At 36.4% G+C, this 25592-nt stretch overlaps 4 protein-coding genes and 1 pseudogene across 7 annotated transcripts in view; 3 read left to right on the top strand and 2 right to left on the bottom strand.

Moving 5' to 3' along the window:
- The window catches only part of LOC112504837 (protein LAZ1 homolog 2), a 6344-nt gene extending 3187 nt beyond the window's left edge, over nucleotides 1-3157 (top strand). For 2 of the 4 annotated variants that reach the window (XM_025108803.1, XM_025108796.1), the window contains 5 exons: nucleotides 548-732; nucleotides 809-897; nucleotides 1516-1765; nucleotides 2180-2410; nucleotides 2502-3154. In XM_025108803.1, coding sequence (XP_024964571.1) covers nucleotides 548-732; nucleotides 809-897; nucleotides 1516-1765; nucleotides 2180-2410; nucleotides 2502-2747 — 1001 coding nt within the window. In that variant the 3' untranslated portion in view covers nucleotides 2748-3154. Of the gene's footprint in view, nucleotides 1-547; nucleotides 733-808; nucleotides 898-1515; nucleotides 1766-2179; nucleotides 2411-2501 lie in introns of all 4 variants that reach the window. The other 2 variants (XM_025108809.1, XM_025108815.1) reach the window with 2 other exon arrangements.
- A 107-nt stretch (nucleotides 3158-3264) lies between these two features.
- Nucleotides 3265-8325, bottom strand: LOC112504322 (annotated as a pseudogene).
- A 3462-nt stretch (nucleotides 8326-11787) lies between these two features.
- Nucleotides 11788-17233, top strand: LOC112506883 (ATP-dependent DNA helicase Q-like 3). The gene is made up of 20 exons (XM_025111197.1): nucleotides 11788-11854; nucleotides 12082-12237; nucleotides 12391-12498; nucleotides 12625-12632; nucleotides 12715-12798; nucleotides 12947-13087; nucleotides 13181-13215; nucleotides 13313-13396; nucleotides 13762-13850; nucleotides 14116-14268; nucleotides 14351-14447; nucleotides 14735-14738; nucleotides 14834-14983; nucleotides 15066-15158; nucleotides 15236-15301; nucleotides 15388-15521; nucleotides 15989-16083; nucleotides 16176-16279; nucleotides 16473-16579; nucleotides 16701-17233. The coding sequence occupies exons 2-20, from the start codon at nucleotides 12087-12089 to the stop codon at nucleotides 17152-17154; spliced, it is 2157 nt and encodes a 718-aa protein (XP_024966965.1). The 5' UTR covers nucleotides 11788-11854; nucleotides 12082-12086; the 3' UTR covers nucleotides 17155-17233.
- An 80-nt stretch (nucleotides 17234-17313) lies between these two features.
- Nucleotides 17314-19496, bottom strand: LOC112506884 (protein STRICTOSIDINE SYNTHASE-LIKE 5-like). The gene is made up of 6 exons (XM_025111198.1): nucleotides 19213-19496; nucleotides 18935-19150; nucleotides 18419-18489; nucleotides 18104-18340; nucleotides 17859-17991; nucleotides 17314-17774 (listed from the first exon to the last, which is right to left on the bottom strand). Exons 1-6 carry the CDS (start codon nucleotides 19357-19359, stop codon nucleotides 17499-17501), a joined length of 1080 nt encoding a protein of 359 aa, XP_024966966.1. The 5' UTR covers nucleotides 19360-19496; the 3' UTR covers nucleotides 17314-17498.
- A 2797-nt stretch (nucleotides 19497-22293) lies between these two features.
- Nucleotides 22294-24487, top strand: LOC112507615 (cation/calcium exchanger 3-like). The gene has a single exon (XM_025112263.1). It carries the CDS (start codon nucleotides 22427-22429, stop codon nucleotides 24305-24307), a length of 1881 nt encoding a protein of 626 aa, XP_024968031.1. The 5' UTR covers nucleotides 22294-22426; the 3' UTR covers nucleotides 24308-24487.
- Nucleotides 24488-25592: the final 1105 nt, after the last annotated feature.

Raw genomic sequence — 25592 nt, 5'->3', positions numbered from 1 at the left:
AGAGAGAGAGAGAGAGAGAGAGAGAGACGGAGGTTTAGGGGAAAACCCCCAAAAAATGAAAAACTGAGGTTAACCTTGGTAACTATTCATCTGTATAGTATGCACATGTGCATACAAGTAATTGAAGTTGTTTCTTGGTTTCTATGGACGTGTCCATGTTATACATATGTGCATACAGGAAAATTATTTGTATGCACGTGTGCATATCTTCAAGATGAATGGTTTTCAGGGTGTTACTCAGTTTTTCATTTTTTGTGGTTTTCCCCTGAACCTGACCCTATGTACATGTGTATATATGTATCATCTATTTAATCTTTGTGTGTCTAAAATCTCTTTGAAGCTGGAACTTATGTTTATCGGCTGAAACAGTAGATGAGAAATCAGTAACATTAAAAAAATCTTCATAGAGTCGGATTCAGCCTGCCGATATTATCATTGTTTTTAGTTTTTGAGTCACTAAAATTCAAGTCTACTGTAGAATATACTTCTTCGTAGTGCCTTACATGTAAACAATACCATTTAGTCTTGGAATACTTTTTAATCTTAGGTGGCGAAAGAAGAGTTGTTGAATTACTTGAAAGTGAGAAAGAAAAACTGCTGAACAAGCCTTTGCTAGACGGGAAGGATGTGAAACCGGATTTAAATCGAACAGCAATATGCAAATTCTTCCGAAGACCACATATCCTTGGGGAAGAATTGTTACAAATAGAGAAATTTGGACTAGTGCAATACGTGAGTTACAAAACTGTCTTTGGTACATATGTGTGTAACATAACTAATATTTTTTTTCCTTCTATGCATCATTCAGATGATTTTGAAGAGCTTTTGTTCATTTTTGGCAACGGTATTGGCGCTTTTCGGTGTATACGGTGATGGTGAGTTCAAGTGGTACTATGGGTATGTATTTGACGATTTTTCATGATTAAAATCTCAAAATACCGCATTAGAGGAAATTTCAAAATATTTTGAGAATTGGGAGCCAATTCTTTCATGTATTATTCATGACATCATGCATTTTTGTATTGTATTTTCATCATGAATATCTATCACGATATTCATTAGGAATAAAACATGAATAGTTGGTTCCCAGGTTCTCAAAAAATTTACGGTTTTCATTTGAACCTGCCCCTGCAGCAACATACATGCATTGTTGATGCAATTGGAGACTTCTCTAGAGTTGTTTTCACATTCAGGGGATGTTTGGTTGGTTTTCCATTAAGCCTTGTAGGATAAAGTTATGTGTGTGGATTAATCTGTATACAGATTGGGAAGGTTTTTGTTTGGAAGGTTTTTTGATAGATAGGAGCGTGTTTTTTAATTGAGAGACGGGTCGTAGAAAACTTGGTTTTCTGCATAAAGCTCCCCCTACAAGGTTACTGAATAAGTCACTTTCTATATCATTAAGCCACTATCAAACAGTCTTGTATAGCTGACCGAATAAGCTGTAAGTTCCATTAAGGTCATTAAGCTGCTAGCAGTGCTTTTTAACTATTGTATATAAAATTGTTGATGCAGGTACCCCTATATTGCTGTTGTAATTAACTTCAGCCAGATGTGGGCGTTATATTGCCTCGTGAAGTTCTACCATGTGACTCACGAAAGACTAAAACCAATAAGGCCCCTTGCAAAATTCATTAGTTTTAAGGCCATCGTGTTCGCAACTTGGTGGCAAGGTGTGGGCATTGCGTTGTTATGCTACCTTGAAGTTCTGCCTAATCAAGGAAGATTTCAGACCGCATTGCAGGACTTTTTGATCTGTATTGAAGTGAGGCTTCTTTACTATAATTCGAGTCGTATTGACTACTTAACATAGATTATGCAGATATAAACCACGTCTTAAAATCATTAAGATGGATAAATTGTCTTTATGTTAATTAATCTGTCTCTATAGATGAGAAGGTTTTTGTTTGAGTGGGTTTTTTATAGATGGAAGGGGATGTGTTTAACTGGGAGGGGAGGTTTTGGAAAAAAACTTGGTTTTTTGCATAAAGCTCCCACCTAGAAGCTTACTAAATAAACCACTTTTTATATCATTAAGCTACTACCAAACAGTCGTGTTTTTTATTTCTAATTCATTTTTAACCTTTTTGGTGGTATTGTTTACTACACAGCTCAATATTTCAATTTCCGATAGTGTGATCTCTATACTCAGCTAGATTTTTATGTTTGCTTCCGACAGATGGCCATTGCAGCAGCTGCTCATGTTTTTGTGTTCTCAGCAAAGCCCTATCATTTTCTGTCTGCATCTCAATATGGTGAACTATCCTCCGAAACAACCAAAGAAGTGAAAGTAGAGGAATCCAACGAGGAAAACTCCGCTGTGATTGAAAAGACAGAGACAAAGGTTGAGGCTCCCGGAACAAGTGTCAGACAAAGTGTTCAGGATATCGTCGTTGAAGGTGGTCAACATGTAAGTTCTGTGCATATCTGTTATTCTAAATCTCCCACAAAAAAGGGACCATCTTCACCAAAAACTTGTACTTGCTCATGCTGGGTTGTAGGTTGTTGAGGATGTTAAACTGACTATAAATCAAGCAATCGGACCTGTGGGGAAGGGCATGACAAAGATTCAAGAGACCATCCACCATTTATCGGTTGGTGATGATGATGATGATAAGAAATCGGAAGTCGAAGTTGATGAATACGAACAAGATGTTAAAAGAGTGACATCTGATGACAACAATGAAAAGCTTGAAGTAAGAATCGAGAAAAATGAACAAGTTGCAAGAGTTGGAACTCCGAAGTGACACATGAGGAATCCAAGCATGCACTCGAGTTATTTTCGAAGTGAGGGTGTCTGGGAGAATCGGAGAATTATCAAGGTTTTTCGCTGCCAGAAGGGTGGGGTAGTTTCTCATCCAAATGCCCTTTTTCGTTGCAGTTGAAGCAAACTGCATCTTCGGGAATCTTCCCTTTACCCATTGCATTGGTGGAACTTCCAATCTTTGCCTTTTCCTTTGCAACTCTCAACCCTTGTGCAGACCCTACTTTTGAGTGGAATATACCAGGCATCTTTGGTCTGGCTTTATTTGGATGTCCGTTCATGATGTGGAAACTACGTTTTATATAAACGATTAATTGCTTGTGGCAGTTTCCGACAAAGAGAGAAATAGCACTAGAGAACGCTTTCATCAATTTCATTGTCGTACGATTTCACTATTACAATATCGATGACTATTTACATTCTTTTTTACAATGCCGTGTTAAGCATCTGCTTTTTTCATAAAGCACACCATATATTTTAGCTTCAACATCTCAGATCGATTCGTGGGTATACGAAAGTTAATCTTAAATCAGGTTTACTCACAGCAGCTGCTGCAGCCGAAACATGTTAGGAGACCACACATCTGGGTCAACACGACCGAACATTGGTTGCTGACTTGTGAACAAGATTGAATGCAACACATACAACAACACTTGCCACACGCATCTGAGCAACAGTTACCAGCCGCTATCGCAATCTTTTCCGTTTGGCTATGTAACCTCGGTCCAAAACCTGGAGGGATGTTTTCAACCGTTGCCCTCACGCTGCCAAACCCGAGCCCCAGGTGATGCAACACTTTAACCTGTTGCGTTAATTTTACAGCTTCCATTTTCTTTGGATCGCCTTCCTTTTTTCCCTGCATACGCATTTCACATGAATTCGTTCAATCTTGAATCGTAACATGTGAACCACGGCCCATTCAAAGATCTGGCCTGTAATAGGATCTGGGAGTGGGATATATGTAGACCTGTACTTTACCCTAAACGGTAGAACTGTGAAAACAAATAAAAAATGTGAGCTTGCCTGTTTTCTTGGCTTATCTTGCAGTTCTGTCTTGAACAAGATCATATGTGTATATTCTGACACAGTACCAGTTTCTAAACTGAGTTTTTTTACCTGCCATAAGACAATGTTGTGTTGATGAAAAGCAAATATTACCATGAAATAGAACAACATATGATACGGCCATAACCGTTCATATATTTTGGAAGCAAATTCAAACTAAGGGGCCGTTACTGGCAACAGTCACCGCCCTTACCGACATTTTCAGGTAACAGCATCAAAATGTATTGTTGTTAAGCGTCTTTTTCTCTTTCATTCCCCTAAGAGTCTAAGAAGTTAATTTTTTATGGGGAAAGGGCCAAGGGGAAAGAGAAGTCACTGACCTTCTCTTCAAGCTCTTTATCTTGAGAAAACCATGCCTGCGCTGTGTATAATTCAATATGTTTCTTTGCCAGGACCTTTTTGGTAAAATGAAAGTAAAATGAAATTAGAGAACTAGAAGATGCATGAATTAGATAGATAAGGTAACAAATGTCACATAACGGATGTGATGCTATATTCCATAACATATGGGATACGCACGTGATACTAAATCAGAGACGCGGTCGACCCTTGACGCGACCTAGGTGGTTGCAGGCCAATAAAGCCCTCTCACGTGTATTTCACATGTGATAAAGATGTTTTGATGTGATACTAAATCAAAGATGCAAACGACCTTTGGTGCGCTTAGGTTGCATGACATTGTTGTCTGCACACCATCAGGTCCGCTCATATGTATTATCACACGTGATAAGAGTGTTATCGTGTTTTAATAAAATGGAGATATTCTTGTTTAAACTTCCACCATGCCTTTCATATCTTTCCTACCATGTCATTTCTATTCATTTTACATTGTCATTTAGCTTAAAGTAAATACGCTTTTGGTCTCTGTGGTTTGTTAAAAATGATGATTTTTGTCCCTGTAGTTTAAACTTTACTATTTTCATCCCTATGGTTTGCAAATATTTGCTATTTTAGTCCCTGAACCTAACTCCTTCCTTTAAGTACAAGGGACAAAAAAAGCAAAGAATTGTAAACCACAGGGACCAAACCAACAATAAATTATATATAATAAGGACAAAAATTGCAAACAATAGGGATGAAAACCGTAATTTCTAAACCATAGGGACAAAAATTGTAGTTTGTTAAAAAACCACAAGGCACAAAAATTGAATTTTACTCTTTAGCTTATCAGCTGTTTTTTTTACCAAATGACTAGTTTAATTGCTAACAGCTAAATTTGTCAAAGCTATAGCATATACCTTGTCAAGAGGTATGTCCTTTGTCTGTTGTACTTGTAGGTTCATAGTGAAGTTACTCATGTCAGCAAGAACGCCCCTAATTTTCACCGTGTCAGGAAAACCACCCTTGTACCGCCCAGATATCATCAATGGTCTTTCAAAACAAACATCCGGAATGGTTGAAGGATAAACCTGTCGTATATTAATCAGATACTTTCAAGAATCAAGCGAAAACTTTATATAAAACGCGCAATTATGGATCAATATAACAAACATACTTCCAGCTCATCAAGATCATCTAGACCATCAATCACAATATTAGCCAACACAGTAGAAGAAGCTTTGGAAAACCACTTCTCCATTCCAACTTCAATTGAATCTGATCACAAACACATATTCAACAATAAATCATCATTCAAAAGAACCCAAAATTTCTTCTTAATCGCATATGAATGAATTACCAGCATCATAAGAAGCATCATGGTGGCCTTTGCCGATCATTGCAAGCATTCGCAAGAAGTGATGATTGCAGATTGAACCTATACCGAATGTGTTAATGCGTGGACACAGGTCTGATCCTTTGTTTCGTAGTTGTTTCTGTATAACTTCGCATATTTCTTTCCCATTTTCAACAGCTCCATCCGTCACAAAGAAAACCATTGGAACAGATTTGCTGGTTTTTGATAACATCTCTAGGGCCTGAAAACCATATATTCACAGTGAATAAAACCCACACCTTCAAGTGCATATTAGGATTATTTGATGTAGACCAAACCAAACAAACCCAATAAACATAACCTGATCTAGAGCAATTGAGATGTTTGTACCACCACCCGCCACAAAATTCGCGCCAATCCACTCGGTTGCATTTCTGATTGATTCCTTAGTTGCTAACTCTAAGGTTGACGAATATAAGTGAGTCTGATCATTGAATGCCATTATACCAAAAGAGTCTTCTTGATCAAGTTTCGAGAGTGCTGCAACCAGAGCATTCTTTGTAGCCTCAATTGTCTTCCCCTTCATACTTTCACTTATATCAACAACATAAAGAACTTCTTTCCTGCACACCTATCATATCAAGTGCAAAAATCAGCATTCTAACGAAACGTACTAGCCTCAAAGAGGGAAACAAAAGCTACATGAAATCATAATAAAAAGAGATGCAACAGTCATCTATACATGCTAAAAGATTTTAGAAAACAAATTTAAAACCAACCTTTATACCCTTATCAGGTCCTGCAAATAGGCACAAGGAAAACATCTCCCTATGATCAATACCAAGTGTTGATGGAGATTGCAAAAGAACACCACAAAATGGATTGATTGTAGAAACCTGAAACACAATTTTCAACTGTTAAATACACCACAGAACAACTCATATTTCATTCGATGGTTCAGGTTCAGGGGAACCTGCAAAAATTAAAGAAGTGAGGAACACTCTAGTAACCGTTCATCTGGATGGTATGTACATGTGCATACAAGTAATTTGTAAGCAATTTGTCCGGTATGCACATGTGCATAAAAAGCAAGAAACAACTCTAATTACTTGTATACACATATGCACTCCATCCAGATGAACGGTTACCAGAGTGTTCCTAAGTTTTTCTTTTTTGGGAGTTTTTTCCCTGAACCTTCCTCTTCCTCTTCACTTGATAGAATCTATCTAAACAATTTTCTATGATGAATATAAGGTAATATCTTACATGGTATTTGAAGACAAAATCTGTACTTGACCATGTAAGAACATTAGCTTCGTACAAGAAAGACAACTTCCCTGGTTCTCGCTTTCGTTCCTGGAGTACAAGCATCTCACTATGTTACTATTAACTGTTTAATGGTAAGATTGATCAAAGAATAAGGATTGATCCAAATTACACCTTTAAAGGATGACTAGTTGTGTTACACACGACTTCGGTAGTCAGACCCGAATTAATGTTCAGTTGTATCATTTCCTTTTTCGCTAGTTTCTTTCCGACAGGGGTAACATACTCTGGGAAGCTATAAGGTACATTCAGTATGAACTCACCATCTTTATAGGTTATTTTCTGTGACCATCTAACTTTGATTGAAAGATTTGAACCACCATCAACCTGGAATATGCCATGCAAGTGAAACAACATTCAACCTGATTATATATATAGGGCCAGGTGAAAAAACCGTAAAAAAATGAAAAACTGATGAACATCCTGGTAACAGTTTATCTGGACGGTATGCACCTGTGCATACAAGTAATTTCTAAGCAGTTTATATGGTATGCACACGTGTATAAAAACCAAGAAACAACTTCACTTATTTGTATACACATGTGCATATGGGTTATCAGGGTGTTTCTTGTTTCAATTTTTTGGGGGCTTTCTCCTAAACCTCCCTCTCTCTATAATCTATATATATATATATATATACACACACACATATATAAAGGGAAAGTGTGAGATCTTTTAACCTGTGGTATTGTTAAAGTAAAGATATGAGGTTTCAGATAGCCTCCATCTTCAGGTTTGGCTACAATCTGTTTATTCTCCTCTTGTTCATCCATTGAAGCTAGTTGAGTTGAATATGTTCTTCTTGGTACTTCAACCTCCGCACCTAGAATTGAACCCTGTTAGCCAAATGATCTACTATTATTTACGAACAACAAAGAAACTTGGCAAAACGCAATTGCATATAAGTTATCTCCTTCCTTACAAACCTCAACTCAAAAGGGTTTTTCTCAAGTCATTTCATACCTACAAATGGGGTTCTTTCAATTCTACCTTTCCTGAATCAATCTATCAATTATATAACTAATGCTTCATTATTATATCCATTTCAGAAATGCTAAGGCCATTTTCACAAATTGTCTATTTCAATTGAGGGTAGGGTTCAAAATTGAAATGAAGAAATTACCTCTTCCCCCATGGGAATGGCGATACGACAAGCGCAGCTGGCATTTCCCATGACACAATGAACCCGCCAGGAACCAGTCATTGTGACGAACACCGTGTCCATATAACAGTCAGCCTCAAACGAAATCGCGTTCATCTGAAGCGGAATCAACGCCGGCGGATTACACCTTCCGTGGACGTGAGGCTGATAACTCGGCATATCAGGGTTGTCAACAATCACCGGATTCGAAATCACGGCGTAAACCATGGGAGACGTCGGGAATAACGATCGTGAAGCTTTCTCCATTGGCGTTACAGTTTTTGGCGGTGCCACAGAACGGTCATTGCCAAAGTATATACGTTTTGCTAGCCTGAGCCCATCTTGGACGCCGGTGGTGAACTCATCGTCGTTCATTGTTGACTTATTATAGGTCAACGGCGAGAAGAATAGGGTTTCTGGGCGGAGGCGGAGGAGCTATGGTGCGCTTCGTTTTGCTTTGTTTTGCTTTTCTCCTTCTTCTTCTTCTTGATTTTGGGCCTGCTATGTTTTGGCAATGATACCACCGGAGAAACTGACGGGAATCCAACGGTCTTTTGTGATGCATGAAAACCAATATGGTGTCATCCTTCTAACCGTAAAGGAATCCTTCTATTTTTCCATTTAGTAAATTACATATTTGGTCCTTGTAGTTTGTTCAAAATGACATTTTGGAATTACAAGATGGATACTGTGGTTTGTAAAAACGTTTGGATTTGGTTACTCTTTCTGACGGTCGTTAAAAAGTCTCGTTGAACAAAATGGTGTTTTTGTTTTTTATGCGATCAAGAACCATAGGGACTAGAATCGTAAAATCGATTTTGATCGGTTAAAAGTATGTTTCTAAATGACTTATAATGGTCTCATTATGACGCTGAGGGCGAGGATCCATATGGATCTACTCTAAGATTTAGCTTACGTTATAACATGTTATTGTGTCTTACATAGCGTTATGGTGCGTTATTTTGTAAGGCATGAGATTTTACGTGATTATGCAAAACGCTAGCATACACAAGTTTATACGTATATACATACAAATATTTGTGCATATGGTGCCTCAAGGCACGTCTAGAAAAAACATTGTGATCTTGTTGTAACTTGTAAGGATTTAGGTTTGACCTTGCCGTCATGTGATGCCTCACATCATTGGAATCTCGTGTAAAAGACAAAAATCAATAAAATGATGAAAATGTTCATTATTTAACGGGATTTTTTAACTGTCATTAGATAAAGAGATCAAATCCGAATGTCTTTGCAAAACACTATGGTCATCTTGTAATTTTAAAACTATATGGGTGAAAAGTGTTGTTTTGACAAACTATAAGAACCAAATTTATAGTAAATTTACAATATTAGTCCTTCAACTTTTACTACATCTTCAGGTATAAACTCTTCGAATTCTAATGGTTATTTTAGCAATTTTTTTTAATCAAAATCTTCGTTCAAGGGTTTGAAAAAGGGTCGCGGACGTTGACCCATCAATTTTTTTTTATTTTCTTTATAAATAATTAGATGGTTCTTGCGCAATACAATAAGATATATTTTAATTTTAATATTTTATTTTATTTTTTTATCTCAATCGATATTATAACATGATCTTATGTAATTTAAAAAAAATGATAATGTTTTTATATTTGAACAAAATATAAATTTGAAGATATTATAAAAATTTGACAAAAATAAATCGATATCAGTATCAAATTAACTCTTTAAAATTCATATTTTTTTTGTGTAATTTTCTAATTCAATTTTTTATTATAATTTAATTTACGTTTAATAACGAAATAATTTATATTTGGTTTAATAATATAATTTTCTTATAAAAATAATAATTAATTATTTTGTTAGAACTCGATATCCTAATTATATTTTAGATTTTTTATATTTTAAAATGAGATGTTTATTCTCTAATTGATTATGTTTATCTGCAGTTAGTTACGCGAATTCAAACATGAAGTTTTAATAAGTTGTACTTATACATAATTTACTTGAAATATTGAATTTTAAGTAATATGTATCAATAAATAATACTTAATGTATAAAAAATGATTTTTAAGAGTTTTTGTCAAATGTTTTATAATATAGAATAGATATAAATTATCTATACTATATTACAGACCATTTGATAAAAACTCTTAAAAACCAATTTTTTATACATTAAGTACTATTTATTGATACATATTACTTAAAATTCAATATTACAAGTAAATTATGCGTATATACAACTTATTAAAGCTTCATATTTAAATTTGTATAACTAACTGTAGATAAACATAATCAAATACCGGATATATATCTCATTTTAAATATAAAAATTCTAAAATATATTTAGGATAATTATTGAATTATAACAAAATACTAATTATTATCTTTATAAAAAAATTATATTATTAAACCAACAACAAATGACTTCATTATTAAATCTAGATTAAATTATAGTAAAAATTTGGAATAAAAGAAATTGCACAAAAAAAAACTTTAAAATGTTTAATTTGATAGTAAAACCGATACATTTTTTTTCAGAGTTTTATTATACCTTCAAATTTATAATTTATTCAAAAAAATAAAAACATTATTGTTTATTTAGTACCACATAAGATCGTATTATAACATCGACGGAGACAGAATAAAATGAAACACTAAAATCAAAATATAGCTGGCTGCATTATACGGGTACCATTCTAATAATTTGTATCCATTTTCTAATTCCTTTTCATATTTATCGTAATTTTAATTCGCTTATTATAGTATTTAGAATTACAATATGTAGATTATTTTTCATATTTATTTCCTAATTTTAATTGTAGCATTCAAAATTACAAAATATAGATTATATTTTTAAAAAGAATAGTGAACAATGTTCTAGAATTACAAACTAATTGATTGAATCATTGTGTCTTCCAATATTAATAGGTTGATTTTTTGATTTATCAATGACTTTTCTATACTAAATGTATTCGATAATGTCATATATATATATATATATATGTATATATAGGATTAAATGTATAAAATAACAACATAATTTTATTATTATAACACTATACCTTTTTATTTATTTATTACAACAATGAATTTTTAAATTATTTTTTATTAAGACACAGTATTTTAAAAAATCTATAATTAATATATGTTTAATAAACAAATCTATTATTTGGTTATTTATATAAAAATTTATTAAAACAATTTGCAGGTCAACAACTTATGTAGCAAATTGTTCCTTTCTCCTATTTGGCCTTTCCGGCAACAAAACCCTCTCCGTTGTTCATCTTCTCTGGCCACCACAAGAATCGTCAAAACATCAAGACATGCATTTCAAAAACCCAAAACCCTACAAAAAAAAACCTAATCACATGAAGAAAAACATAAACTACCAGATACAATAATACATGAATATAATGCAATTCAAAAACCCAAGAACTAAAGACGTAATTCTATTCCTGGATGTGATAATTCCCACATTTACAAACGTGCTGAGAGAGATGGTATGGAGTTGGGATAGATAGACATGGGTCAGTGGCCGGAGAAGAAGAACTCGTCGGAGATGGAGACCCACTTGGCTGGAAGGTGTCTGAGAAGAAGAACTCCACATCTGTGCATAGGAATGTGTCAATTGGGTGGGTAAAAGAAAAGGGTTAATGGAACTGATGATTTGTTAGATAGAAATCAAAGGTTTGGAAAGGAGAAGGATCATGAGTTGTGATGAGACGGTTAGGGTTCCATTTGATGAGGTGGAATGATTTTATCCTTTTAATTAATGATGAGGTGGAATTTACGAATTTGATACCCATTTTTCACACAAAAAATCCCCAATTAAGACTACGCTTCTCCGGCTTAAACAAAACCTTGACGTACCCACGCTGATTTCCACCATCCATAACTCCGGCGACAAGCTCTGCCACTTCAGGTTTCTCTCTTTCATTATTTCTTATTATACCACCATCGTCAATCGATCATTGCGTGTAATGTCTGATTTTTTCTTCAACAATTGATTCGTATAGATCGCATTTCTGACTTCAGCACCGTCTTTAATCATTCGCGAATTCTAAATTCGTTAATGTCGGAAATTCTAGAGTTGAATCTTGGTGAACTGATTATAATAAGTTGACGAATGCAATTTTTGTTGGAACACAGTGGTGATGAAGAAGGGACTACTGCCTGTGAAAAATATTTGTGGCAAGGAGAAGAAATTTTCTGGGAAAGAAGCTTTGGTCAAGCTCTTGAGATGGCATTTTGGGCATTCAGATTTTCGAGGAAAGCAACTGGAAGCCATAGAAGCTGTTTTATCAGGTTTTACATTCATATTCGTTTTTCTAATCACAATAAAAGTGTTTGAGCTTGTTGAAACTTGTTAAATTAGCCATTTCAAGTTTCTTATGGTATATGATGGATCATGGGTGGATAAGTAAGCTGGATTGTACTTGGACTTCATTTTTGTTGCAGGAAGAGATTGTTTTTGTTTGATGCCAACTGGTGGTGGAAAGTCCATTTGTTATCAAATCCCTGCACTAGCAAAACCAGGCATTGTGCTTGTTGTTTCTCCTTTAATAGGTGAAAGTGCATTAGTCTTAATTTGGATGTTTATCATAGTGGAAGCTTGTACTACACAATGTTTTCTTTTGGTTCTCAGTGTTAAGAGTCTGACTTGCTTGAATGCATTGTTCTACTTGATCACAGCCTTAATGGTGAGTTTGTTTACTTGCTCAATTATACTTTTTTTTTTGTCAAAGTTATAGGTCAAATTGTTGTGATTTATCCTCACACCAGGAAAACCAAGTTATGGCATTGAAGGAAAAAGGGGTTGCTGCTGAGTATCTCTCTTCAACTCAGACTTCACAAGTTAGGAATAAGGTAATGTCTAACTTTAGTATCTTAAATTGTCAACCTCACTGAAATACACGCACACACACACACATATATCATTGCACATCTGAAAGCTTCTTAATTTTTCTTATTTAGTTGTTGATGTACATGTATGTATAAACTCTGGCATCTTTAGATCCATGGAGACCTTGAATCTGGAAATCCAGCAATGAGGTTGCTCTATGTGACACCAGAATTAATTGCAACTACAGGATTTATGGCGAAGCTGACCAAAGTTCATGCAAGAGGGTTGTTAAATCTGATTGCAATAGATGAGGTTTGAACTTTTATTGTCAATAGCAGACGATATATATGTCTGGTTCATCAATGAGTTGTGGTATATGGTTATTCATTTTCCTCAATTTTTTAGGCACATTGCATCTCGACATGGGGCCATGATTTTAGGTAACTGCCAAGTTGGTACTTAGTTGCTTCATATGAGCTCAATGGTACATTGGTCTTGGTTTTTGTGGTCCTCGATTCAAATCTATCCATAATGCAGACCTAGCTACCGAAAATTAGCTTCCTTGAGGAAGCGACTGCCGGACATTCCGATGTTAGCACTGACAGCTACTGCTGTTCCCAAGTGAGTATTTTAACTCCTGACCATCTTTTAGTCATTCATTGATTTTTTTCTTCTACTTCTCAACTCAACCCTTCTCCCCATAAATTTAGTTCCCACCCATCATATCTACAATTTGTGTAGTCCTTTCCTGTTCTCACCTTTAGTGAAGGTTGGCATTACCGTGTGACCAAACTAATTTTTTTCTTCGGTTTTTTTGGAAAAAATCCGTACAAATCTGAATATATTTCCTTGTCCTGTAAAACATAAATACTATGTATGAACCAATGTTACCTCGACAAAACATATAATGTCGTTCTAGACTCCTGTATTTATTCAACTACAAGAACAAACTGCACACTATAAACTGATTTCCTTTCTGCATGCAGGGTTCAGGTGGATGTGATAGAGTCCTTGAACATGGAGAACCCTCTAGTCCTGAAATCATCATTTAATCGCCCAAATATATATTACGAAGGTTAGGCCCATTTGGCTTGTTTTGTTGTCTTTTGCTCAATTTGTTTTGAGGCCCCCCCGCGGTGCGATCAATAATGCATGCAAGGGAAAGGAAAATGTATATGTTGTGGCAGCTTGTTAAAATATTAGAACCATGGCTTTTCTCTCCTCTAGCCTGTTTCGCATCGGTTACTTTGTAACAATGCAACAAGCACTATCAGATGATTTGCTTTTCACTTGGGTTGGAATGCATGCCACTGACTAAATTTTCTAATGATGTTCTACAGTTCGATTTAAAGACCTTCTTAGCGACCCATATGTTGATCTGACTGATCTAATTAAATCTTGCGGAGATGTCTGTGGGATTGTCTACTGCCTTGAACGTGCAACATGCGATGATCTGGCTTCTCATTTATCAAAAAATGGCATTTCTTGTGCTGGTATCGAGTTGTTATTCATCTTTCTTTGACTTAATTTTGTAGTGTTCCTCACAAACATGCTTTTTATTTTATTTGCTTTCAGCATATCATGCGGGGTTGAACAATAAACTGCGGAGTTCTGTATTGGATGATTGGATTTCTGCCAAGACACAAGTTGTAGTGGCTACAGTGGCTTTTGGGTAAGGGTAATTATTTGTGTTCAGATGTTAGGAATAGGGTTATCTTTTTTGTGGACAATGGAGATATAAGCACTGCACTAGAATACATGCTGCATCTGGATTATGGAAAAAGCAGCCTTCAGCCATTATAATTACGTTAATGCAAATTGTTTTACTGTTACAATTAAAGCATACAAATAAGCGGAAGTTTCCGTTCATATCTGATTCCTTTTCTTTCTTCATGGTGGTTATTGGCTTGGAACATTTCTGGTGCAACTTAATCTAATGAGACGGTGATGTGCCTTCAGGATGGTATGCTAATCTTCTACTAATATAATGCTTTTGATTGATGGAAATTTTTCTTCAGATATACGTATTGACTAACAAGTCATGCACAATAATATTAGGGTATAGACCGGAAGGATGTTAGGATTGTTTGCCATTTCAATATTCCCAAGTCAATGGTATCCTTTTATCAAGAATCAGGTAGAGCTGGTCGCGATCAACAGCCCTCTAGAAGTGTTTTGTACTACGGAATCGATGACCGCAAGAAAATGGTTTGATTAAATCTTTGTCGGGTTTTTATCATTCCTTGCTACTATTCACGTTATACTGAAGTCCTCTGTAAGATGTTTGTAGCAATTTATATTGAATAATGCGGAGAGCAAGAAGTTGCAATCCTCAAGTTTGCAGGACGTCTCCCCAAAGAAGTCAGTTGCTGAATTCAATTCGGTAAGCTTGTATCTGTGTATAGAATTACCTCATTAATAATGTTTACAAAACTTGAGTGCATGGTTTAATAAACGCAGATGGTTGAGTATTGCGAAACATCTGGTTGTCGTAGGAAAAAGATTCTTGACAGTTTTGGGGAACAGGTAATTGAATCTATGTCATATAATATGTGTATATATATATATCATATTCAAGTGTAGCAATCTTACATAACATTCTTGGGAAGTAGGTATCATCATCACTGTGTAAGAAAACATGTGATGCATGCAAAGATCCAAACCTAGTGGAGAAGTACTTGGAGGAGCTTAAGACCATGTGTTCTCTTCGTAATAGAAATGGATCCTCACAGATATATATGAACAGGTATGTGGTTTCCAAGTGTCGAGAAATTCCCCAAAAGTGATGTATAAGATGGAGATTTAGATATAGCTTACCCTCAAAATTTGTGGAAGCTTCAAGTTTATTGACCACAAAAATGATAAGTCAAAGACCTTCCAGCCTAGTGGTAAAGGCTTGGGCATGACATAGTCATGAACCCGAGTTCGAACCCTGGAAAGGGATTGTTGGCGACATTTAAGTGGTGCCATGTTTAGCCTCCAAAATTGCCGGGGATTAGTCGGGCTTTGGCCCGGACACCCTTACAAAAAAAAATGACTGATAAGCTGTTCTATACTTGCATAAATAAGCATAGTTTATCTGTCTTTCTTCCTCTATTTTATGTTTTCATTTCTGAGGTAATAGTTTTGGTTAAAAAGCTCTTTCTTTCATACAGAATATACCCAACTGATATATTTTATGAATAATTCTCATGCATATTTGTTCCATCTCAGCTCCTCAAAGTCGATTGGTGAAGTAGAATTCTCAGAATTCTGGTCTCGTGATGATGAAGTGATTGTGTCTGAGGACGATATATCTGATGACGATGGTACACATTTATATCTTACTCCCCACACCCTACTTCCGGGTGGGATACATCGAGTTTGTTTGTTAACCTAAATTGAATCATTTAACTTCCAGATGATATAAATATTGTGGAAGGCTTGCCTTCCAAATCCAAAATTAGTGAGAAGATCGAGTTGTTGCAAAAAGCAGAAGAGAAATATTATCAGAAGGATAAACAGGTAATTCGCGGCGGTTTCGCCCACCTTATCCATTTAGGAGAGGTCTGCATCTTTGAGATAGTTTTGTCTACTCTGTGTAGAGAGATTATAAAAGAAAATCTGATATTAGTATATTTTCAAAGAGATCGATTTTCTTGTTCTTCAGTAAGCGTATTACTAGGGGAGTCTCTAACCTTTGACCTGCTGCTAACAGAGCAATAAACTCGATAAAAATGCCATAAGTGAAATGACGAGGGAGTCCTGCAAGCAAAGATTGCTCAATGCAGTAAAGCAAATGCAGCAGCGGCTCCACAACTTGCCGTATGAATCCCACCCACTCTCTTTCTATTTTGCTGTCAAATGAGGCCGGTTTCTAATTTAAAACGTATATTTATGTTCTCTTTTGGTGTTCTAAAATCTCTTTGTTATGCCTGATGTGCAGAATAGACCCTGAAACATCTTCCATGTTCTTCGAGAATGAATGCTACAAAAAATACGGGAAAACTGGGAAATCGTTTTATTTATCACAAGTGGCAAGTACTGTGAGGTGGCTTTCTACTGCTACCGCGGCAGACCTAACATCCCGACTTGCCGCCACCCACCAGAGTCCTGCTTCAAAAAATGCAACAGAAGTAGAACCTTCCTCTTCAATATCACCGCCTGTCTCAGATCAGGCAACAAAGATGAGGAAGGAAAAAGATGATGGAAATTTTAAATCGGGAGACCCTTCAAGTCCTTCACTGAGCACTTGCAATGATATAAAGTTGCCGCCAATCCCATCTTTCTCCGAATTTATCAACAAAAAAGGAAGCAAAGATGGCAAACCATCAAAATTGAAAAGAGAATCACCATATGGAGTTAATAAGCAACCGGATAAAAGAAGCAGACTTCAGTAGTCTGAACTCTAACTGATTTCAATCTTTGTTATGGTATGCATATTCTTGCCATCTGTATGCCAGTCAATGGTAAGGTCCACACTACATATTTCCCATCTGTATGCAAATCAATTTACAAGAATGATGGATGATCGATGGTACTTTTGGAACTTTTTGAAGTTGCCAAAAATGGGTTTGTTTTTSTTTTTCTTTTTCTCAAGTAATATTCATCTTAATAGTCATACTTGTTCATATTACATCATTACTGCTTTGTTTGAGGGTTTCTTTTACATTTAAAGATCACAATCGCCTAAATGTAGTTATCGAAGGATAGCCTTATGATAAAAACCCTCCCGTGAAGCCATTCAGGATGCAGTTTCAATTGGCAACTTGCCTATGAAATCATTATACAAACTTCCAAAGTAAAGATTTCCCTCGAACTCCAGGATCGATGTAACAAAGGCCATTACCTGTCCATTAGGATCATCCAATCTCTTGATAATCCTTCCATCACTCCCCACATTTATTACCATTGCACTTCTGTCAAGCACTTTAACTTGCTCGAACAGCTTTGGAAATGTTGCCAGAAGATGTTTAATTGCTCTGGAAGAATGTATAAATTTCATCCTGCTCGAAGTCAACTGCATCAGGTAACTCTTTTGGTTAGCTTCTAATCACAAAGTTATATTTTTTTTCTTTATTAGAAACACAGATTATCTAAATACCGGAAGTATAGCTATCCAAAATGATCCATCAGGAGCAAGTTTGATGTTGTCTGGTCCACCAGGAAGATTGTCGATAAAAACGTCAACTTTCCCTCCCATTTCCTCTTTTAGCCAGTACTTGAGGCACCTAAATCTGATTCAGAGAGTCCAAAGAAAATGAGGTTAGTTCATCTCTTGACTTTTATTTTTGTTTCCTTCTTTAGATTTGCACATATCTTGTAGGTTTGTTTGCCATTTTCACTCACTTCCATGTTTCACATACGACCAAAAACTCTTGGTCCGAAGAGATGGTCACACCATTTGCGAAGCCTAGCCCGTCTAGCACTAATGATGTTTCCTTTGTGGATGGGTCATATTTGAGAAGCTGACCATGGGGTTTTGCCTCCAGCACATCCAGGTGCCAGTTATGCAACTCAAATTTAGTGCTAGCAACACTGAAGTATAAGCTACCATCATCTGCTTCCACAACATCATCTGCAAACCTGGTGTTGTACACAGAAATGTAAAATACAAATTCTTGAACCCAAGAACACATGAGATCTACATCACTCGACTTATACCTTATTTTCTCACCATTCAAATGAGTTGCTAAAGCTGTCACTTCACCATCTTCACCAACCTTAATCAAACCCTGCACCATCACATCAAGTTTCATCCTAGTCAAGTTCTGGCTCAAAAAATCAAACCAAACAAACCCAATATATCCTACCCGAAGACAGGGCGGAGGGTAGGACGTACGCAGACTTTACCTATGTCAAGTTCTGGCCCAAAAGACTAGACCAAACAAACCCAATATATCCTACCCGAAGACAGGGCGGAGGGTAGGACGTACGCAGACTTTACCTATGTCAAGTTCTGGCCCAAAAGACTAGACCAAACAAACCCAATATATCCCCACTGAGGATAGGGTGGGGGGGGGGGTAGGATGTACGCAGATCTTACCTATGTCAAGTTCTGTCCCAAAAACCAAACTAAGCAAACCCAATAGATCTACACGGAGATAGGGTGGGGGTAGGATGTACGCAAACGTTACCTAAGTCAGGTTCTGGCCCAAAAAAACAATTTTAAAAGAGTACCTCTTCAGTGTCACACACAACTAGATCACCAACCCTTGTGATTATCAAACCAAGTAAAGTATCTTTGTTATGTATCTTTTTCCAGTTCTCCCAGGTTCCATTTGTATGCAATCTTTTGATCCACCCATCTCTGGTAGCTGTGTAAAGCATACCCTTTTGGTCCACACACACATCTTCTGGTTTCTTCACTATCCCTTCCCCAATCTTAATCACTCCCTGTAAAGAAACCACCTTTAGAAAAACACACAGTAACAAGAAAGTTTGATTAGGAAGCTCACCTGTAAATGGTTGTTAGGGGTGAAAAGGGGTGGTGAAGGAGGTAATATCAGTGGCTCTGGAGATATTGGAGAGAAGAAGAACACTTGAAGTGCAATTGCAATTGCAGAAACAAGAATAATGCTTGCTGTAATAATACCATACTCCATAACTCAACTTGAATTGGTGGGTTCTGCAAGGTGAATAAGAGAGAAAATCCTATAATCTTCTAAAGGATAAAGAGAGAAAGAAATCAGTATACTGGACCACTTTGAAAACTTCCAAAATATCCATGCAAGTCGGTCCCAAAGCAACTGGGATTACATGTGTGTGAATAAAAATCCCATATCCCAAATCTTATCCCTGTCTTTGTCATAATGATTTTATTTAACGTATGTTTTAATTCTATCTAATGACGTGTTATCACGTGATTAGTACTCAACGGTGGCTTAAGGGGGATTTAAGTTGGTGACCTATGGGGTGCAAAACCAAGGTGTTTCACATTTGAGCTACACGCCAAAGGGTTTGAGCTGTTGAGCATGAGTTTTTCGTAGGTTTATAGGTTCTTTAGGGCGATTTTAAGGTCATCAGACACCATCAGTCAATCGTTGTAGGTGGTGGGTTGTTAGTTTTTACCACATTGCTTGTCATTTTCACGTTCATCATCAACGTCGTCTGTTGTCATCAATGACAATACAACTAGTTGGTTAGGTTTTTAGCTCAGTAGTTTTCAGAAATCAATAAGTAGTGGTGCTTTGGTACTTGTTAGTGAACTCTTAACTATTTTGGATCAAAAAGATGCTAAAACGATATTTCCATATTCATTTGGGTTACAATTGATGTTAACTTTTTGTCTGTATCAAACCCTCGTTTCACATTCATATGTGAATGGGTTGGTCGCCTCCAATTAAGCTTGTGTATTTTTATCATTAAATAATTAATATGCTACAAATTGGTTTTTTATAGGGTGTCCAGGCTATATCCAGATTAATCCCTACAAACTGTGACTGTAAGACAGCAACCTTGATAAACTCAGTTTTACAATTATGGTGGACGCCTGGAATCGAACCCAAGGCAGATGGATTATATTCCACCACGTCCCCCGGAGCCGCAACTATTACGCCATAACCCTTGTGGTTATACAAACTGTTATTATAACGCATTCAATTTATCTTATATAAAACATTATTAGATGTTATAAATATTTGTTTGATCGGGATTAACAACAAAATATAACTCAAATCGACTTACTTTTATATAAATGAATTAGATTAAGCTATGTTTAAACCACATATCAAATCAAATACTCAAAACGCCTAATTTTTGTTGGTCGGAGCCAGCTGTTCTGAATGATCCCAGATGGTTGCTTTCTGTTCATATAATGCATACAACTTTGTAAATATTAAAATGAAGTTTGATCAAAAGGACATTATATTTATATCAAGACAAATACGGAATAAAAGTGGAACCAATTTGCTCAAATAAAAGTTCGGATTTAAAGCCATGATAAAAGAAGTTTGAAAACAAGTTAAACTCTACTGCGGTGATGATACTGTAAATTCGCTTTATGTTTGATGAATTTCTTTCCGCTTTCAGCAATTCATAGTAATCCATATCAAACTTTGTCTTGATTCCTATTTTGAAGAACCAACTTTTAAAGTTTTGGACACTGGTTTTTTCAAAATGAATGTTTTAAGAGTTGCTTCAGCAAAATAAGAATTAAAAAAGACTAGAAATTTTATAAATATTGCATTTTAATATAGATTTGGTCGTTCGTGAAGTCCATTAAAAATATCAATCTAACACAGGAGTATTTTTGTTACAACCACAATCATCCCCACCTTCCTCTTATAACCATCTCCTTCGAATTTGGAATCCCATCTCCGCTCATAGAGATTTATCTCGACATATTCAGATAGACCGACATCAGTGAGAAAATGAGAGTCGGTGTTTTGAATGGGAATGCAAAAGCAAAAAAGGGTTTGCAAGTGGATTGCCGAATTGATTCCTAGAATAGCATAATACAAAAAAAGGAAGGACGGTGAGGAAAAAGAAAGACACATGACGATATTTGATTTAACATAAAATTTTAACTAAATTAATGTCAAAAACTATATCCATAATAAGATACAAATCATGAGGGCTAAAATATGTAATTAATGAACTTATTTGAAACATAATCTATACTATATTATAAAACATTTGACAAAAACTTTTAAAAACTATTTTTATGCGTTAAGTACTGTTTATTGATGCATATTAATTAAAATTCAAAATTACGAGTAAATCGTACGTATGTACAACTTATTACAGCTCCATGTTTGAATTCGTGTAACTAACTGCAGATAAACATAACCAAATACTGGATATGTATCTCATTTTAAATATGAAAAATCTAAAATATATTTAAGATAATCATTGAATTGTAACAAAATACTAATTAATAAAAGAATTATATTATTAAATAAAAAACAAATGACTTCATTCTGAATTCTAAATTAAATTATAATAAAAAATTAAATTAAAAAAATTAAAAAAAAAACATTTAAATATTTAATTTGATACTAAAATGGATAATTTTTTTTTAAAATTTTTATGAATCCTTAAAATTTATATGTTATTAAAAAACATTATCGTTTTTTCAGTATCATATAAAATCGTATTATAACATTAACAAACATAGAATAAAACGAAATATTAAAATCAAGATGTATCTTGGTGTATTACGAAAGATGTATATATACCATATATCAACTTTACTCTTTTTCTTTATGAATTTTGTTTTCTTTTCCCTTTTCTAAAGACATATCCAAAATTACAAATGATTGGGAAATCATGTACCGGTTATACCCCTTGGTCTGCCGACCATGACAAAACCACACGTCCATCCCCAAATTATACCTTCCCATGAAAACTGAACCACTCCAATCGACTCCACACTTTTCACATAAACCAAAACACAAGTCATCACCCCCATCACGATCATCTTCAACCCTAAATCCCTCCCAATTTCTCGTAATTTTTCTGTTTTTGCTTCCATCATCTTCGATACCCATTTGAATAAGCTCTGAGAATTGAAACCCTCTTCGAATCAGATGGTTTCTTCTCTGAATCTGTGTTCTTGATGATACCCATTCATCATAATCCATGTTTCAATTCATTCTTTCTTGATCTCCATACTCGAACAAAAGAAAAAGAAACCAAGATCGTAGAATCAGGTTTTCTTGTTTCTTGTAGATGGACACCCACTTGAAATTGAATAGAATTCCCCATCAGATCCCCTTCAATTTGCGTGGTTCTTTACATGGTGTATTCACACTTGTATTTATCGTATTCTGCTTTCACCAGAACACCCATACATGGAACCACAGTGGTGCCAATCGGGTCGGGTTAAACAGTGGTACTCCACGAAACTTGGGTATCACAACCCCACCTGATTGCACTGGATTAAGTCGACACGAAGGTTACGCAAGCGAATGTGAGTTCTTAATCGCTTTTCCTCAATGTGATTCTGATGGGTTCTTCAATTACTTAACCTTCTTCTACTGTTCTTGCCAAAACCATGCTTTTCTTGGTTACATTTTGCTTTTTATTTGGTTGGCTGCTCTCTTTTATCTTCTGGGCAACACAGCTGCAGATTACTTCTGTTGTTCTCTTGAAAAGTTGTCACATTTATTGCGATTGCCCCCAACTGTAGCAGGGGTCACCTTGCTTCCATTAGGGAATGGTGCCCCCGATGTGTTTGCGAGTATTGCAGCTTTTGCAGGCACTGATAATGGCGATGTTGGACTTAATAGCATTCTGGGTGGTGCCATTTTTGTGACTTGTGTTGTTGTAGGGACGATTTCTATCTGTGTGGCTGATCAGCTTGTTAGTATCGATAAGAAATGTTTCATTAGGGATGTATCTATGTTTCTGTTTGCTGTTGTTTCTCTTGGTGTTATCTTGTTTATTGGAGAGGTTAGTGTCGGTGGAGCGATCGCGTTTGTTTCAATTTATGTTGTTTACGCTTCCTTGATTGCGGCTAACGAGTCTTTTAGACGGAAAGATGATGGGGTTTTGAAAGGAGATACGTTCGTGCCGCTGTTAGCGGTTGCTCGAATGGGAGGTATGGAGAATCGAGATCAAGAATCGTTGGACGTGTCGTTTACTGAGTCGGATGATGTTCCACAACTTGTGGAATCGAAGGTTGTTCCGCAATGGATGTGGGGTTCAAATGTTGCGATTTATTCAGACGTGGTTGGACATGGGACCGAAGATGGCACGGACCACCCTCTCTGGGGATGGAAAGGTGCGGAAACGGAAAACGATAACGAAAACTCGTCGTTTTCGTGTTTTAAGTTGTTAGGATGGTTAGAATTCCCGTTGGCGCTACCACGGAGGTTAACCATTCCGATCATCGACGAGGGCCGATGGTCAAAAGGTTACGCGGTGGCTAGTGTCACATTTGCGCCATTGCTTCTAGCACTTCTTTGGAACACCCAACACGATGGAACCCGATTAGTTTCCGGGCTAATCTACTCGGCCTGCGCCGTGATCGGCTGTGTGCTCGGTTGTGTTGCATTTATCTGCACCAAATGGAACCATCCACCACAAAAGTGGCTACTTCCATGGCTTCTTGGCGGGTTTTTTATGAGCATCATCTGGTTCTACATGATCGCTAACGAGCTAGTCGCATTATTGGTCACATTCGGTCTCATATTCGGAATCAACCCATCGATCCTCGGACTAACCGTATTGGCATGGGGTAACTCGATGGGCGACCTGATGTCAAATGTCGCATTGGCGGTGAGCGGCGGCGAAGGGGTGCAGATCGCGATTTCTGGATGCTATGCAGGGCCGATGTTCAACATACTTGCTGGTTTGGGGATTTGTATGTTAATCGGATCATGGTCGAACCGACCCGTATCGTACACGATGGCCGGCGATATCGGGCTGTTTTGTAACATCGGGTTTCTGGTTGTGGGACTGGTTTGGTCGCTGGTGATGCTGCCGAGAAACGGGATGCAGCCGAGCAGGCGGTTCGGGATAGGGTTGATGGCGATTTACGTGGTGTTTCTTGGATCGACAGTTGGGATGTCGATCGGTTCTGGATCACTGAACAACAATGGCAGGTGATCAGAGTGTGGGTGTTGAATCTTGATGATAACTTGTAGGTTTGTACACGTGGCATATAGTGGCATAGAGTTCAGGTTTCCATTTGTAGTTGCTTGGATTTGTATAGGCTCTTTGAGTAGTCATATGTTGTTTTTACCATTTTCATAACAAACAAATGAACATGTGATTGGGGGTATGTTTGTACATAAATGTATGTATATTTGTTTCATCACATCTTGTAGGTGGTCCATGATTTGATCTCGAGGACCCATCAGCATCAGCTACTGAGTGGGCCAAAAATGTCGTTTCATACGGGTGTTTTCGAAGGCGGGTTTTGTATGAGTCAGGTTGGGGTTGCTGGTAATTAACTTTTTGTCTAAATATGGAGGAAAACCTCTGGTGTGTGTAGCTCAGTTGCTAAAGGGATGTGATGACTTTGTCCAAATACAAGACAAAGTTTTGGTTTTCATCTCAGGCCCCTTCGCTAACCTCAACCGTTGAATGAGCAAAAAAAAAAATCTTCTTAAATTGGGGTTGCCGGTACTTAACTTTTTTACTGAAACCGAGGAAAGGTGACATCAAATAATCAAATTGAAAACCTTAAATTCACATTGAAACCAAGAATCTTGCATTATTGCTTCTATATATCGAAACTCTTCTCAACACAGAGCACGAGAGGCAGAGTTGCCAACGCTTACGACCAAGCGGGAGGTGGAGTGGGYATTTTGTGCAACTGTGGCGATAAGGACGACTGAGTTGGAGTCACCACTGTAGAGCTTCAAGGAGATATTCCCCTTCTCCTGGGTCGCTACTGAATATATGAACGTTATTTTATGATCAAATACAATTTTATAAATTTGATTTTACTCGCTAAATATTTCGTTATATGCATACTGTGCACAATTTATACATGAAAATGGGAGTCATTTGAGCTATCTATTTAAGAAAACCTAATTGTATTGATTTTTSGTCATGGATATCTATGTCTTGTGATGATGATCAAGTGAAAATTTTCTAAGAGTCGTAGGTAAAAGGGATCAATTTCCTCGTAAACTCGTTAGTAATGAGGTCCCTTGAAAATTCATGAATACCAAAGACCTCAGAAATAACTGTTGTATATTCATCAATGACGTTTGGTTGAAGATAAGAGTCGGTAGTTCCTAGATAATAGACTTTTTCTATTTTAATAATGTTATTGTTACCCACAATTCCTATTTTAATAAGATTGTAGCATGACTTATCGATTAAGTCTACCTATTGGAAATATATATATATATATATATATATATATATATATATATATATA

Source organism: Cynara cardunculus (assembly GCF_001531365.2).
Source record: "Cynara cardunculus var. scolymus isolate 2C chromosome LG 2, CcrdV1, whole genome shotgun sequence".
Lineage (NCBI taxonomy): Eukaryota > Viridiplantae > Streptophyta > Magnoliopsida > Asterales > Asteraceae > Cynara > Cynara cardunculus.
Note: the sequence above shows the minus strand (reverse complement) of the source record. Positions and strands in the feature narration are given on the sequence as shown.

Coding starts and splice junctions, on each gene's coding strand:
- LOC112506883 (XM_025111197.1), top strand. CDS start 12,087: ATGAAGAAGGGACTACTGCCTGTGAAAAATATTTGTGGCAAGGAGAAG. Junction 12,799..12,946: donor CTTCACAAGTTAGGAATAAG/GTAATGTCTAAC, acceptor TGGCATCTTTAG/ATCCATGGAGACCTTGAATC. Junction 15,159..15,235: donor CAGTTGCTGAATTCAATTCG/GTAAGCTTGTAT, acceptor TAATAAACGCAG/ATGGTTGAGTATTGCGAAAC.
- LOC112506884 (XM_025111198.1), bottom strand. CDS start 19,359: ATGGAGTATGGTATTATTACAGCAAGCATTATTCTTGTTTCTGCAATT. Junction 19,151..19,212: donor CCCCTAACAACCATTTACAG/GTGAGCTTCCTA, acceptor GTTTCTTTACAG/GGAGTGATTAAGATTGGGGA. Junction 17,992..18,103: donor GTCGTATGTGAAACATGGAA/GTGAGTGAAAAT, acceptor TCTCTGAATCAG/ATTTAGGTGCCTCAAGTACT.
- LOC112507615 (XM_025112263.1), top strand. CDS start 22,427: ATGGACACCCACTTGAAATTGAATAGAATTCCCCATCAGATCCCCTTC.